The 13,826-nt window shown below is 47.6% G+C and overlaps 1 protein-coding gene and 1 long non-coding RNA gene across 10 annotated transcripts in view; both read right to left on the minus strand.

The window, feature by feature from the left end:
• Positions 1-6,985: 6,985 nt before the first annotated feature.
• LOC308493195 lies at positions 6,986-11,090 on the minus strand. The gene is made up of 3 exons (XR_013992653.1): positions 10,954-11,090; positions 10,700-10,744; positions 6,986-7,071 (listed from the first exon to the last, which is right to left on the minus strand). It is a non-coding gene; the product is annotated as an uncharacterized lncRNA (long non-coding RNA).
• A 1,997-nt stretch (positions 11,091-13,087) lies between these two features.
• The window catches only part of NVL (nuclear VCP like), a 70,376-nt gene continuing 69,637 nt past the window's right edge, over positions 13,088-13,826 (minus strand). For all 9 annotated transcript variants that reach the window (XM_081039080.1, XM_081039085.1, XM_081039081.1 and 6 more), the window contains one exon: positions 13,088-13,461. In XM_081039080.1, the coding sequence (XP_080895206.1) occupies positions 13,417-13,461 (45 nt within the window). In that variant the 3' untranslated portion in view covers positions 13,088-13,416. The remainder of the gene's footprint in view (positions 13,462-13,826) is intronic.

Raw genomic sequence — 13,826 nt, forward strand, 5'->3', positions numbered from 1 at the left:
ACCTGATTCTCTTGGGGCTCAGGCCCCAAACGCCAGGGCCATCAGACAAGCCGTTCCCGGGTCTGAAACAGTTTGAGTGAAGTTAGTTGTTTCCACCAAAGGGAACGGCTGGAGCAGAGGAAAGGACTCAAGTAAAATTTCAAAAACCTTAGTCCTTTAGGAAGTGAGTTAGTCATTAGCTTCCTAATTCTCTCCCTTTATAGTCAGATTTCTCCACCTGTGTGTGATGCCACCCCAAGCTCTCAGGTGGGAGCCCCCGTGATGGCCATGTGGACACCCCCCCTCCCTCCTGTGGGCTCAGGCGTCCTGAATTCCTGATCCCTTGGTTAACTCCTTTCTTAAAGGACCAGAAACAAATGTAAACATGTATCATGAAGGTGACTGCCCTATTTCAATTTAGCATCATCATCTCCTTTGAAATCGCACAATGTAAAGTGGGTAATTTAAAGGAGGAAACCGAGAATGCAAGTTAGGTAACTTGCCTCAGGTTGGCCAGCCTGATCTCCGAAGAGTGGCACAACCAAAACTGAGACTTTAACGAGCTTCGTTCTAGGCCCAAGCCCTCGCCACCACACCATGACGGCTCCCTCCAGCTCCCCATCCCCGAAGAACCTGTTCGGTCATGTGTGCAGTGAGGCTATTGGGCTCCAGTACCTTCTAGTTCGGAGTCCTGGGGTGTGTGAACACTCCACCGCAGACCCACAGACGGCAGGAATTGGGAGGATATCCTTTTACGGCGAGGGCTGGGCCCCATCCACTCCCCAGGCATCTCCCCACATTCCAGGGACAAACAGCTAATGATGCCAAGAGCTGCCTCTGCAACCTGGTCAGCCTCATGGCTGCGCTTCGAGAGCAAACAGTGCTGTGGTTCCAGACTCATTGGGGCCTGGCTGCCCTGAGGGTTACCCTGGTTCTGTACAAGTTTGCTGAGTCAATAAAATAAGCAAGGGTGTAGGAAAAACTTTCATCGATGCCACAGAATTATGTCAGGAAGCCAAAAGATCCCTTAGGACAAAAGAACGATGTGTACAGAGGAGCCTGCTTATTCCCAGAGAAGACTCATGGGGGCCCAGGGAGTGACAGTGTAGATGGGGCTCCGACCACGTGACCAGCCGGGGGCCAGCCCCATCCTCTGCAGGTAACCCCATATCGGTATCATTCTCATTCTGTAGCCAAGACAACAAACGAATAGGAAAGAATAAGTAACTTGTCTAAAATCACAGTCCAAATTCCGATCCAGTGTCTACATTCAAAGTCTATGAGATTTAACTTTCTTAAAAAGGATTTTACCATGAAGATTTTTCTTGAATTCAGAGCCCTCCTCCTAGTTCGCCTAACGCATGAAGTTTTGAATAGGTAATGAATACCCCACAAACGTGAGCAGCGGGCCCAGCCTGGCTCCCAGCGGGGTGGGGGAGGGTTGGGGAGAGTGCAGGCTGTAAACCCCTTAAGCTGTGTCGACATTCCACTGGTCTGCAATGCGCTACAGGGGAAGTGAGAACCGGAGCCCGAGGCCTGGAGCTCACGTTTATAACCAAATGTGTTTAAAAGTTGGCTCAGAAACCTATGGTTTCCCAAAGCCCGATTAGATCTGCCCACTGCCATTCTCGGAAAAGCAGTTTGCCAAGAGGAAAGGAAGGTGGACACGTGGCTGTGCTGAGCTCCCGAGCTCTCAGACTCGCCGGCTCCTCCTCTTGATCAGGATGATAGACCCACTTGCCAGGACCCAGGACAGAGCACTGGCCTGTGAGGGGAGCACTGGGCAGTGAGCCCAGCATTTGCAGGAAGCCACATCACCGCCAGACATCTCAGGGCAGCAACATGGGATCTTTCCTGCTGGTGTGCCTGGAGCAGATTAACTAGGTTCTCTAAGGTGATTTCCTTATCTGCCTGTCTGTCTCCCTCCTAGGGCTGTTGGAGTGGTTTGTGGAGATCACCTGTTAAAGGCACTGTGGTTGCCTGGATTTGGGTTGCCATGGTTACTACTGCGCTGGAGACCGCAAGGTGTTGGATTTGGTCATTTGGGACAAAGGATATGTCACAAAACAAAGTTGACATGTCACAATTGTTCCAAACCACCCAAACTACTGTCTGTTATTTTTAAGAATATTTTTTAAATTGTGGTACAAAACACATAAAATTTATCGTCTTAACTATTTTTAAGCATACAGTTCAGCAGTGTTAAGTACATGCACGCTGTTGTGTGACCAATCTCCAGCACGTTTCGATCTTGCAAAAAACTGAGCAAAACACCCACTGAACAAGTCTCCATTTCCATCTGCCTCCCAGCCCTGACAACCAGGGCTTTCTGCTTCTGACCGACTTGACTTGACTGTCCCTCTTGTTAAATCAGCAACACTCTTAACTTTGCATGTCGACACACACAGCAAACATTTCACAGAAGGCTGCTCACACTAGAGAAGCTGAAGCAGGTTTACTCAGGGGGGAGCCACACCCTCCGCAGCCTGAGGTTGGGGCAATTTTCAACACCCTAACTCCCTCCCTACTCACAGCTGGAGAGAGGCCCTGCGACAGCCACTCAGCCTGTGACTGGGGCTGGCACTTGTCTCCCAGGGCTGCACACTATCTGCCTGCTCCATCGCCGGTGCTTCCGGGCCTGTGGTTTGGCAGTCCCAGTGTGCTGCCATCATTAGTCAACATGAAGAGGTATTAAAGCTGTTGCTGGTAATTGACATCTCTCTGATTTGGGTTTTCTAACTACCTGATTAGAATACATATATGTTGTAGGACTGGAATGGCCACATGAAATTGGATTTTCAAAACTCAAGTTCCTGTGAATGTGTGTGTGTGTGGACGTGTCAGGCGGTAGTGAGGCAGGGGTGGGGCGCTGGGGGAGGAGGGGTGAAAAGAGAAGAAGGAGGAGCCCATCTTCTCACCACAGTAATCTAACCTCCCACACGACTCAAACGTGTCAGCGCTCTCTCTCTCTCTCTCAAACACACACACACACCCACACCAGGATTTTCAGGCTCTGTGTTCTGACTGCTGCTTGCCCCTCCCTTGCCACTTGTCACAGCTCCCCCTCTCGCCACTCACTGCGCCCAGCTACCATGAGCTTCTCTGTTCCAGGACTGCTCTGCCCCATGGCCTCCGCGGCCCCTCTGCCAGGAACACTAGAACAGACCTCTGCATGTACAAGTCCTTCTCAACACTCAGCTGTCACCTCACACACCATCTCCTTAAAGAAGCCTTCCCTCACCAACGGCCTGGTTCTGAGTGCCACCCCAAAGCAACCCTGAGACCAGACTTTGGGTACAAGCAGCTTATATAGAAGGGGATCCCTGGAGCATGATGAGGGCGTGAGGAAGCAAGTCCGGAAAAGAAGTCGGAGGTACCTGCCGTGGGCTACTCTGAGTCCTGACAGACTGGATGGAACGTTCCTCAGAACCAGTGGTGAGGAGGCGTTTGCCTTACACTAATTCATTTGTTCTGTGTATTTTTCTGTATCTGCATTTACAATAAGGTTTTTTTTAAAAAAAAGTCCCTCTGAGGGGCGATGAAGCTGAGATACACTCACCAACTCCTGTCCCTCTTTGGTTGATGGTGTCTCCAGGGGACACTCTAGTCTGCTGGGGTTGGGGGGCAGAGAAAGCCCTTCGCAGAGAGACCCAGAAAACTTTTGCACAAAGAGGAACAGGGACCTCCAGAGTGGGTGGAGAGGGTAGGAGGGGCACTGATGGGTCTGCCATGCCCCCACCCCAGTGAGGTACACCCACCTCTGCCTCAGCATTCTTTGTCTATCCTAATTCCAGGGGAGCAGCCGCTGTGATGCTAAAGACACGCTTCAGAACCTCTCACCGGCACAGGCCCTGTCCTGGGATGAGCCCCACCATGTGTTGTGGATTGAATTGTGCCCCCCTAAAAGCCATGTTGAAGCCCCCAGTACCTCAGGATGGGAACTTACTGGACGTAGGGTCATTGTGGATGGAAGTAGTTAAGACGAGGTCATGATCACTTACATGAGCAGGGTGGGCCCCTCATCCAAGGTGACCAGTGCCGTTATAAGAGGGACATGTGAACATAAGAGATGTTGAGAGAACACCATGTGAAGGCAGATGATGGCAGTGATGTGTCTATCAGCCAAGAAATGCCTGGGGCTACTGGAAACCAGGAGAGAGGCACGGAACAGATTCTACCCCCGTCCTTGGGAGGAACCATCCTGCGGAAACCCTGAACTTGGATGTTTAGCCTCCAGAAGTGAGAGAACTGTTGTGTAAGCCACCCAGTTTGTGATACTTTGTAATGGCAGCATAGGAAACTGATATACTCTGTACTCTTGGGGTCATCTGTGATTTTTCTAAAAGAGGACCCCCCAAATAAGCCTCAGGCCCCCCAAACTTGGATCTGCCCTTGCTTAGTCCCTGGTTTATCTTCTTCATAGCACACATCTCTATGTGAAATCATCCTATTCAGATATTTGTTCAGTTCATTTATGAGCCCATGATGTGGGGCCGTGAGCAGGAACTTTGTCTGCTGCAGCATCTCCAACTCTCCGATAGACTTGGCACATAGTTAGGCCCACTTAACTTTAGTTCAATAGTAAACAAACTGCCTGGTCAGACCTATGCTCCCTTACATTTAACTGGCTCCCAACTTGGGGACACCTGAAGCATGGCACGAGGCAGGCAATCCTGAAACAGAGTCTTCACTTTACAGACTGTCCAAAACCCACCCCTTCTGGATGAAGAGGGTTGGTTCCCAAAATCATTCAGGATTGGCGGTTCCTGGAATGGTGTCATGGACTGAATGTTTGTGTCCCCCCAATAGTCATATGTTGAGGCCCTAAGCCCCCAATGTGACAGCATTAGAAGGTGGAGCCTTTGGGAGGTATTAAGTTTAGATGAGGCCATAGGGTGAGGGCCTCATAATGAGATTAGTGCCCTTCTAACAAGAGACCAGAGCTTCCTCTCTCTCCACACACACAGACTAGGTCGTGTGAGCACAGGGCGAGTTGGTGGCTGCCATTAGCTAAGAGAAAGGGCCTCCAAAAGAAACCTACTCTGCCAGCACCTTCATCATGGACTTCCCAGTGTCCAGAACTATGAGAAAGAAATTTCTGTTATTTAACTCACCCACACTGTGCTATTTTGTTATGACGGCTGGAGCAGACTGAGACAAATATCAAGCAGTTCACATAAGCTAAGTCATGAATACTTTTACTGACTGCAAAGATAGTATTCTAAAAAATAAAAAAGACAAAGAAGAAACATCATGCTCTGTTGATGATCAGCCCTCGTCTGGAGTCTTCGGTCAAACTTTAAGAGGGAAAAGCTTTCCGACAATCAGAATGGCCCGAAAAAGGCCAGGGCTACCTGCAAAGCTGTGAGGTGAACGTACCCTGCGAGTGTCTCTGCCAGCAGGTGTTTCGTACAGGGTGGTGCCTCCCAGAATCCAAAAGGATTCTGGCCCCAGGGCCTGGGGGTCAGGTGTCTCCTTAGGACCGTTTCATCTCTTAGAGTCCGCGATTGTAGGAATGAAGGTGGCTGACTGGGGAGGACAGGACAGGAACATAGTGAGACCTGTGTCACGGGAAGGAATGCGAACATTTGATCAGGGACAAAAATCACCCTGACCCATCTGACCAGAAGAAAACTGAGAGGCACACGTTCGGAAAATGTTGATAGTGGTGGTCTCTGAGAAGTGGGACTGTGGATGACGTGTATACCTTTTTGCTACCTTTCTATGAATTACAACGAACTCCTTTAGCAACAGAAAGATAAACTGAACAAAACTGTCCACAAGTGTATTAACAAACTGCTTTCCCACCCTCGTTTGGTCATTGTACACGTCTCCCTTCATTATGCTCACTCACAGCCGGTAGTTAAGTCCTCTCTCCTTTCGTGAGTCACCTGTTTTGTGCCTTGTGACTATACTTGGAGTATAGCAAATCCCAGACCTTTAAATATCTCATCGTTGTTCTTTGTGTCCTTCAAGAGGGAATCTGCAGTGGATAAGACCTGCCTAACGCTGCTCCGGTCTTGCCACGGGAAAGTTCCTTCCACCCTCTGTGATCACCTGCAGCTGTAAACTGAGGGCAGTAATCGTGCCTCCCTCCCAGGGTTCTTGTGCAATTGCATGAGTAAAATGTGTGAAGGCAGGTGGCTCACAAACAGCCAGTGGTAATGACCTGTGGTGATGAGCTCAGCCTCGTGGTGACGACCTGTGAGGCCAGTGGGCCTAGAGATACACTGCTCTGTACACCCCACCCAACGCACCCCTGCAGAGCTTATGGGATGTCCATGCCACCGATGGAGCCTGTGACAGACGCAATGCAGCGACGCCCTGCTCTGGAGAGGCGTCCCAGAGTAAGAAGGACAGACGCATCAGCTTAAGGCCACTCACTTGGCCTGACTGGAGGCTTGAGAGTGCGTTAGGGAGTAAAAGCAGTGCTTTTGACTGATGGGCAATTAAGATGTGTGGCCCACGTGGGTCAGAGTAAGTAAGGAGCCTGGGGAATGGCAGCCACACATGTTACCCTACACCCTGGCCACGTGGAACGTGCAGAAGTTGCCCCGCTGTTCCCGCTGCCCCGGCACATTCTCCCCACAAACCCTGCAGGGCTCACTCTCACTTCCTTTCCTGACCAGTCCATGTAAAAACCTGCCAACCCACAGACCCAAGCACTTGGCCTTCTCCACCCTCCCTTTTCTTCACGGCACTTACCAATTGCAATATTTGATGTGGGTGTGTGTGCGTGTGTACATGAGCATATATGTACTTGGACTTATGATGACTCTGTTTCCTGTCCCCTGCCCTCAAGAAAAGCCCATGGGGCAGGGACTTCGGTTTTGCCCAGAGCTGTATTGCCAGTAACTAGCACCGAAGCTGGCTTACCATTGCCAGTCAATAAATATTTGCTGAACAAATTAATGAAGTCTCTCCTCCCACTTACATTGCTGCCCTTCAGTTTCTAATTTCAAGTTACAAGTGAACTATGGACTGCAAATTACTGTATGTATTGTGCCCTGATGCCAATTAAAATATCATTACTCACCTAACATGAACTTGGCTTGATTTTAATCTGCCGTCTGAACCTGTTACAGGCCCCAGCTGAAAAGAAATATATAGAATCCCTCAAGATTTGAGACCTAAAGCAATTCCAAAAGTCTCCCCACCTTTCTTTTTCCAGCTTTATTACACACTATGCAGTGTTAAGAAGGACTCCTGGCATTTGTCCCTTGTCCCCAGCGCTGCTAATCACACAAATGTCCTTGCTTAGGCCAATGAACACTACCTCTCGAATTCAAAATGCCTCTCTGGCTCCGGAGAAGGTCAAAAATAAAAGACCCCGTGAGCTTCCACTGGAGTAAATTTTAATTTTAATGCATCAACTCACCAAACAGCCAGCTGATTAGACTTGGCTGCAGGGGAAGACAAAGGAGGAGGGGTGGAAAGTGTGGAGACAAAAAGCACTGCTTTTTTTGTTTTTTATCTGAAACAACCTCAACACAGATTTCGTCCTGAGAACAGGGCAGGCAGCGAAGCATGTCTGGGCTGCACACGTCCTTGAGGGTGAGCTCATTTCTCAGTGAGTTAAGGCTGGCGCAAGGCCAAAGCTCACAGCTCTTGCTTTTGCTTTCTGCTTGACTGAGGCTTTACCCAGTCACAGAAAACTATCTCCATAATTTAGAGCCTAATCACTTCTACCTCAGCCAATTATTTCAGCCGAAAGCTGTTTTTCCCAAAAGTAATCCTCAACTCTTTAAAAGTGTTTTTATTGTGAAGTATGTCATAAATACGGAAAGGAGTATAACATGTATATGTATAGTTTAATCATAATAAAAACAGAACAAGGGAGGGGGAAACAGGAGGTACTGATCAAGAGGACAAAGTCTCATTATACGAAGTGGGTAAGTCCCAGAGCTTTCCCATACGGCGGTGCCTAGTTACCAATACTGTGCTGGATACAGCTGATCCTTGAGCAAAAGGGGGTGACGGGCACCCACTCTCTGCGCAGTTGAAAATCCACATAAAACTTTTGACTCCCCCAGACCTTAGCTACTAATAGCTACTAATAGCCTCCTGTTGACCAAAAACATAAACAGTCGATGAACATATATTTTGTCTGTTACATGTATTATATACTGTATTCTTCCAATAAAGGAAACTAGAGAAAATGTTATGAAGAAAATTCTAAGGAAGAGCAAATACATTTACAGTATTTATTGAAAAAACTCCACATATGGAGAGGGCCCGCGCAGTTCAAACCTGTGTTGTTCAAGGGTCAACTGTACTTGGAAATTTGCTAAGATGGTAGATCTTAAGTCAAGTGTTCTAATCACAAATAAAATTCGCGAAGAGGGCAGGAGGAAACTTATCTCAAACTCATCAAGTTGTGTCCATTAAGTATACACAGCTTTCTGGATGCCAATCATACCTCAATAAAGTGGTTTCACAAAAAAGCAGAACAAGTACCACAGAGGACCCCAGGGCAGCTTTCCCCATCATGTCCCCTTCCTCGTCAGAGGTAACTGCTATCCTGACTTCTGGTTTAATTACTCCCTTGCATCTCGTCAATCGTTTCAACTATATGTGGATCTCTAAAAGAACTATTGTTTCATTCTGAAAAGCTGAGTGGCAAGTCCAAACCTTGCTTTGAAGGGAGGGGGTGACAATGACCTCCCCCAAGGCAGCCTGAGCGGGGCCTGGCCTCAGCGTCCCTAAGGTTCTCCGGGGCCCCTCTGAGGGCTGTGGCAGGGAGCAGGGTGAATGAATGACGTGCTGTTTGTCCAGCAGAAACGGTCAAAACAGAGTGGGCCATGCTGGCTGGCTTTTCTGCCTCCAGAGTGGCCCTGGATGCTGGAGGTTGAAGCAGACATGTCTGAGGTGAAATCAGAGTCCCCAGGTACTCTGGGGAAATGAGGTGTTCACTTCTTCAGTGAACGGACAGAAACAGTCAAGTATAGATAAGAAGTGGGCCAGGTACACCTTGGACATTCTGTCTTCATGATCAAAAGACTATAGGAGGGCGGTGGTTGCCATGTGACTCTAACCCTTGATGTGTGTTTTCTGAGTCACTGCTGCAGTCTGGACTGGCTGCCTCCTTCATCTGGGTCAAAGCTCTCTTATCCTCCCCCGTGAGGGTCCCCTCTATCCCATGTCTCCCTTTTTCTCCTCAGCTTATACCCCCTCATTTTGGTGGAGCACATCCTCTGATAGTTTCCTCAGAAAAGGTGAAAGAGATGGAAATGGACAAGACTGTTGAAGACAATTGGCCCAGGGGCTCCAGCTGCCCCAGGTCCACCCCTCCTCTTCTGGAAGATGGCCTACCAGCTAGGATGTTCTGATCTGGACTCAGTAGAAACTGTCAAAACGGACAGAATCTCAGAAAACTAGGAGGGCCAAGAACTAAGTCTGGAAGAACTTCGGTTAGCCCTGGCCAGCCCTTAGTAAGCCCTCAGGAAGAAGGAAGCAGAAAACCCGGAAGCCCTGGGCCAGGCCCAGATATAAGGGGTTGTGTGTCTAATGCTGGTGCAGCCAGAATTTTAAGGCCTGGACGACAGGGCTCCCATCACAGCAGCATTTTGGCCTCACGGGGTAGGCAAGTTGTTTGTGGGTGCCGAGGAGGCTGGGGGTATGAGAGGCAGGGGGGCCACCTCTCTGCTGCTCCACCTGGCAGCCCTCTCCCCCTCCGGGAGCTGACCAGAGATGCCTCTGTTTTTTTCACAACTTCCAACTTTACTGACTGGCTACTGTACAGAGATTTGGGATACCAGTTGCTTGAATTCAAAGAAAAGAAATGTTACTCACTACTTAATAAAGAGTATTATTATTATTACAAGTTATACTAGTTAATGAAGGCAGAACATTTTAGTCGTTCCCTAGGGGACATGACACCGAAGTCCACTTTCTGCCAAAGAAGCCAGTGGGATGTGGGAGAAGGACAAAGGCTTTAGAGTTGACCGTCATGAACCTGAATTCCCAGATGCTACTTATTGCCTGTGTGACCAAGGGCAAGTTGCTCAACCTCTCTGAGCTTCAGTTTTCTCAAACTTAAAATGAAGATACTAGATGCCTCAGTTCTGATGTATTAGTAAGATAATGTTTGTAAGTTTACCTTCCTCTTCTTCCACTATCCCATGCCACCAGGCAATAACAACAAAACCTGACATTTTCTGTGTTAAAAGCACAGATGTGACAAATCTGTGTCATGTAAGGTGTAAACTTAAAGTGGGCACAAATCATTTCATTTTTAATAAATGAATCTAAGCTGGTCTACAAACTGAGTTTGGCAGTAAAGGGTTGGAGAATTTGATTCCTACGTCAACATCCAGGTTCTTAGGGAGCTGAAAATATTAGGTTGTTGCAAAAGTAATTGCGGTTTAAAAGGTTAAAAATCACTGCAAAAACCGCAATTACTTTTGCTCCCACCTAATAAAAAAGACAATGAAAAAAGCTAACATGAACTAGGTGCTCAAAGCATTTGTTGAATTAGTTGGCTTTTGATCTCATTTTCAGGTAGGGCTTTTCTTATTTAAACAATGAATTCCCTTATATGCTACAAAGCAGCATTTCTACAGGTGCCTGAACTAAGCAATTTCCCTCACCCAGTATCTCCGTTTCTAAAGTCCTCGGTTGTTGGGAAACTCATTTAGCTTTCCATGATATTAAATTTCGAGAACGTTCAAGCCAGCAAAGACTTCCTGGAGTCTGAAAAGAAGACCCATTGTCCACTTACCAGGCTCAGTACTGGTCAGCCGAGCGGGAGAGCAGGTTTTCCTGTCTGTGTAAAAGAAGAAGGTAATTAGAATTTCCGTTGTAATAAATACGTATGATCTCTTGAAAGCTTTTTTGTTCTAGAGAATGCTCGTGTAGACCAAGCTCTTAGAAAGTTTCCTTTGGATGCCTTAAGCATACTCAGGGGCTCTTCAGCCAGGGAGAAGCGTTGTTAAAAGGGCTCTGGCAGTAACTGAAGAGCAGAGGAAGCCCCACCTGCAAAGCTTTGCTGGTTTCTCTTCGGAGAGCCATGAAGTCCTAGTTTGGTAGACACCTGGGGTGGAAACAACATAAGATCTCCATCAAATTTCCCGAATGTTAATTGTGCTTTGTGATTTAAGGAGACGCAACTAAAAATTTATTTTGTTTTTGTTACGTGTCAAGCGCTATAATTGTCACAATGAATAGGAACCCTGCCATGGAAATCTCAACCTAGTAGTACTTAAACAGAGAGCTGACCTAACTAATGTAAGAGCCACAGCCCAGGTCAGCGCAAAACAGTCTGACAGAAAGTGGAGTGAGGGAGTGGGCACAGCTTCTCAGAAAGCGGTGTTTCAGGCCCAGAAGTGGGTCCTGGGTTTGGGCCATAGGGAGCAGAAATTCCGGGGAGTGGGACAAAGGCTGAAAGCACATGGCCTTTTGCTGGGATGGCAATAAATCCAGTCAGGGGAAGTGGGCGGGACAGGTGTCAAAGGTGGGTTGATGTCAGGTAACAAAAGTCCATGTATAATGAGACTGCTGAGTGTAGGCTGTGGAAGAATGTTAAGCTGAGTATTTGGGAAAGGCAGCCTGGTTTTTGTGTGTAGGAGATTGGAGTAGGAGATTAATTAGGAGGCCAAGAAAATGACAGGAACCGTGATGACAGCCTGAGCTAGGACAGTGCCTGTGAGAACTATGGAAGGAACGGATGTCAGACGCATTTCTAAATAACAGATGACTGACTACCAATCAGTAGAACTGACAAGGACTTCACGAGTTCTGGGTTGGGTGACGAGCCCTGTGGGAGGAAGAGCTGGTGGTAGGAGAGAGGAGCAACGGAAGCTAAGGAATTCTGGTTTTCCACTTACGGTGGTCTTGGGAGACAGAATGTGCTTGGCTGTGCCATAACATGGATGTTTTACATGGATGAGAAAAGACTTCTTTGGAACAAACTTTGCGGAGGCTCTCCCTCCTCCTCTCAGGAGCAAGGCTAACCCGTCAGCGCAGGCAGATGGCACGTCACCATGCTAGCTAAAGAAACATTCCAGAATGTTCGAGTGCTCCCGTCATTCTGAATCATGTGTCTCTAGCCCATGATGCATATTTGCTTCTTCCTGGCGTTGCCCACTCGGGGGTCCTACAGCCCCCTCCTCATGCCCCTTCCTTGGGCACTGCGATACTGTCTACATTGTATGTCTGTATCCTTCTGTGAACTCCCTGAAAGAAAGGGACTGTCTTACTTACCCGATTTGCTTTTATCTATTAATATTTTCTCCATTGTATAGAGTCTTAAAAGTAGCATAAACATTTTTGTAGAGTGAAGTGGAGTAGAAATTTTGGCAGGAAAAAAAACTAGGTGAGCAAACCCATCCATTCAGTCTCAGAATACACTGTGAGCAGCACTGTAAACGAAGGATGAGACTAAGTGTGACATAAATTAAACCCTTCAGAAAGTATCAGATCATCAAAGGAGGCCAACAGGGAGGGGTTCCCAGCTGGCCAAACCTTGGCCACGTGGGCATCGCATGGTAGTAATGGGTAGCACACTGAAAACACAGTAACACCTGAATGTGACGAGGAATGGAACATTTACACCATTTCCAAGTACCTTCCCACAAAATACCTACCAATTAAAGGAAAAAGAGTAAATTTATCGTGTAAGCTTGGCAGACCCACCTTACTCAACGATCACAGTGAAGGATACCAGTGATGGGGCAGACCGACTAGAGTGCCCCTTGGCAGGATGCAGCACCCTTCATATTCTTCCCAAAGATGCAGAACTTGAATCTCGTCGTGAGGAAGCGTCAGACAAATCCACCCCGAGAGCATTCTACGAAGTCACTGGCCTTACCCTTCACAAGTGTCAAAAGTCAAGACAAAGGAGCTGTTCCAGACTTTACAGAAACTGAAGAGAAACAGCAACTAGTTGCAACAGCTAATTCTAAACTGGATCCTTTTGCTATTAAGGGCATTCCTAGGACAACTGGAAAAACGAATGGAACGTCAGGATGAGATGGTAGCAATGGTCCCTGTTAATTTCCCGACTTTGATGGTTGGTCATGCAGGGGAATGTCTTGGTGTGTAAGAAACAGACAGGAAGGTATTTGGGGGGTGATGCGCATCAGGTTGGCAACTTACTCTCAGACAGTTTTGGGGGAAAAAGTTCTTTTTACTGCAACGCAACTTTTCCATAGTACAGTCAAGATTTGTTTCAAAATAAACATTTTATTTTTAAAAAGTATCAGTTATTTTATTTTGCAGTTTAAATCTGTTTGTTTTTCTTAGAGGAGGTAGGGTGTTTCCATACAAGGTTGGCCAGATGGGAAGAAATCTTCAGCTTCTACGTGGCCTCAGTAATTTGACAATAAAACGCTTACATGATACCACATCTGTGTCAAGCCGAACGAAGGCAGCTCAGAGCAGGTGGGCTTCTCTGCCAGCTCAAAGCAGTGGATCCGCCGAGGCCTGCCGCTGGAGAAGTCACGGGCAGAGGGACTGCTTCAGAGCTTCATACATCACTTGATCCTGAGAAGAGAGAAGAAGACACACTGCAGAGCTGATCACTGTTAATGAGTTGAATCATGTCCTCCCAAAAGTCGTTTGTTGATGTGCTAATCCCCAGTCCCTCAGACTGACTGTACCTGGAGAGAGGGTCTTTAAAGAGGCGATTAAGTTAAAATGAAGTCATGAATTCGATAGGACTGGTGTCTTCACAAGAAGAGATTAAGACACAGACAGGCACAGAGGGAGGACCACATGAACACACAGGGAGAAGACGGCCATCTGCAAAAGAGAGAGGCCTCAGAAGAAACCAACTCTGATGACACCTTGACCTTGGACTTCCAGCCTCCAGCACTGTGAGAAGATAAACTGCTGGTTAAGCCACCCAG

This window comes from Rhinolophus hipposideros (assembly GCF_964194185.1).
Source record: "Rhinolophus hipposideros genome assembly, chromosome: 26".
Classification (NCBI taxonomy): Eukaryota; Metazoa; Chordata; class Mammalia; order Chiroptera; family Rhinolophidae; genus Rhinolophus; species Rhinolophus hipposideros.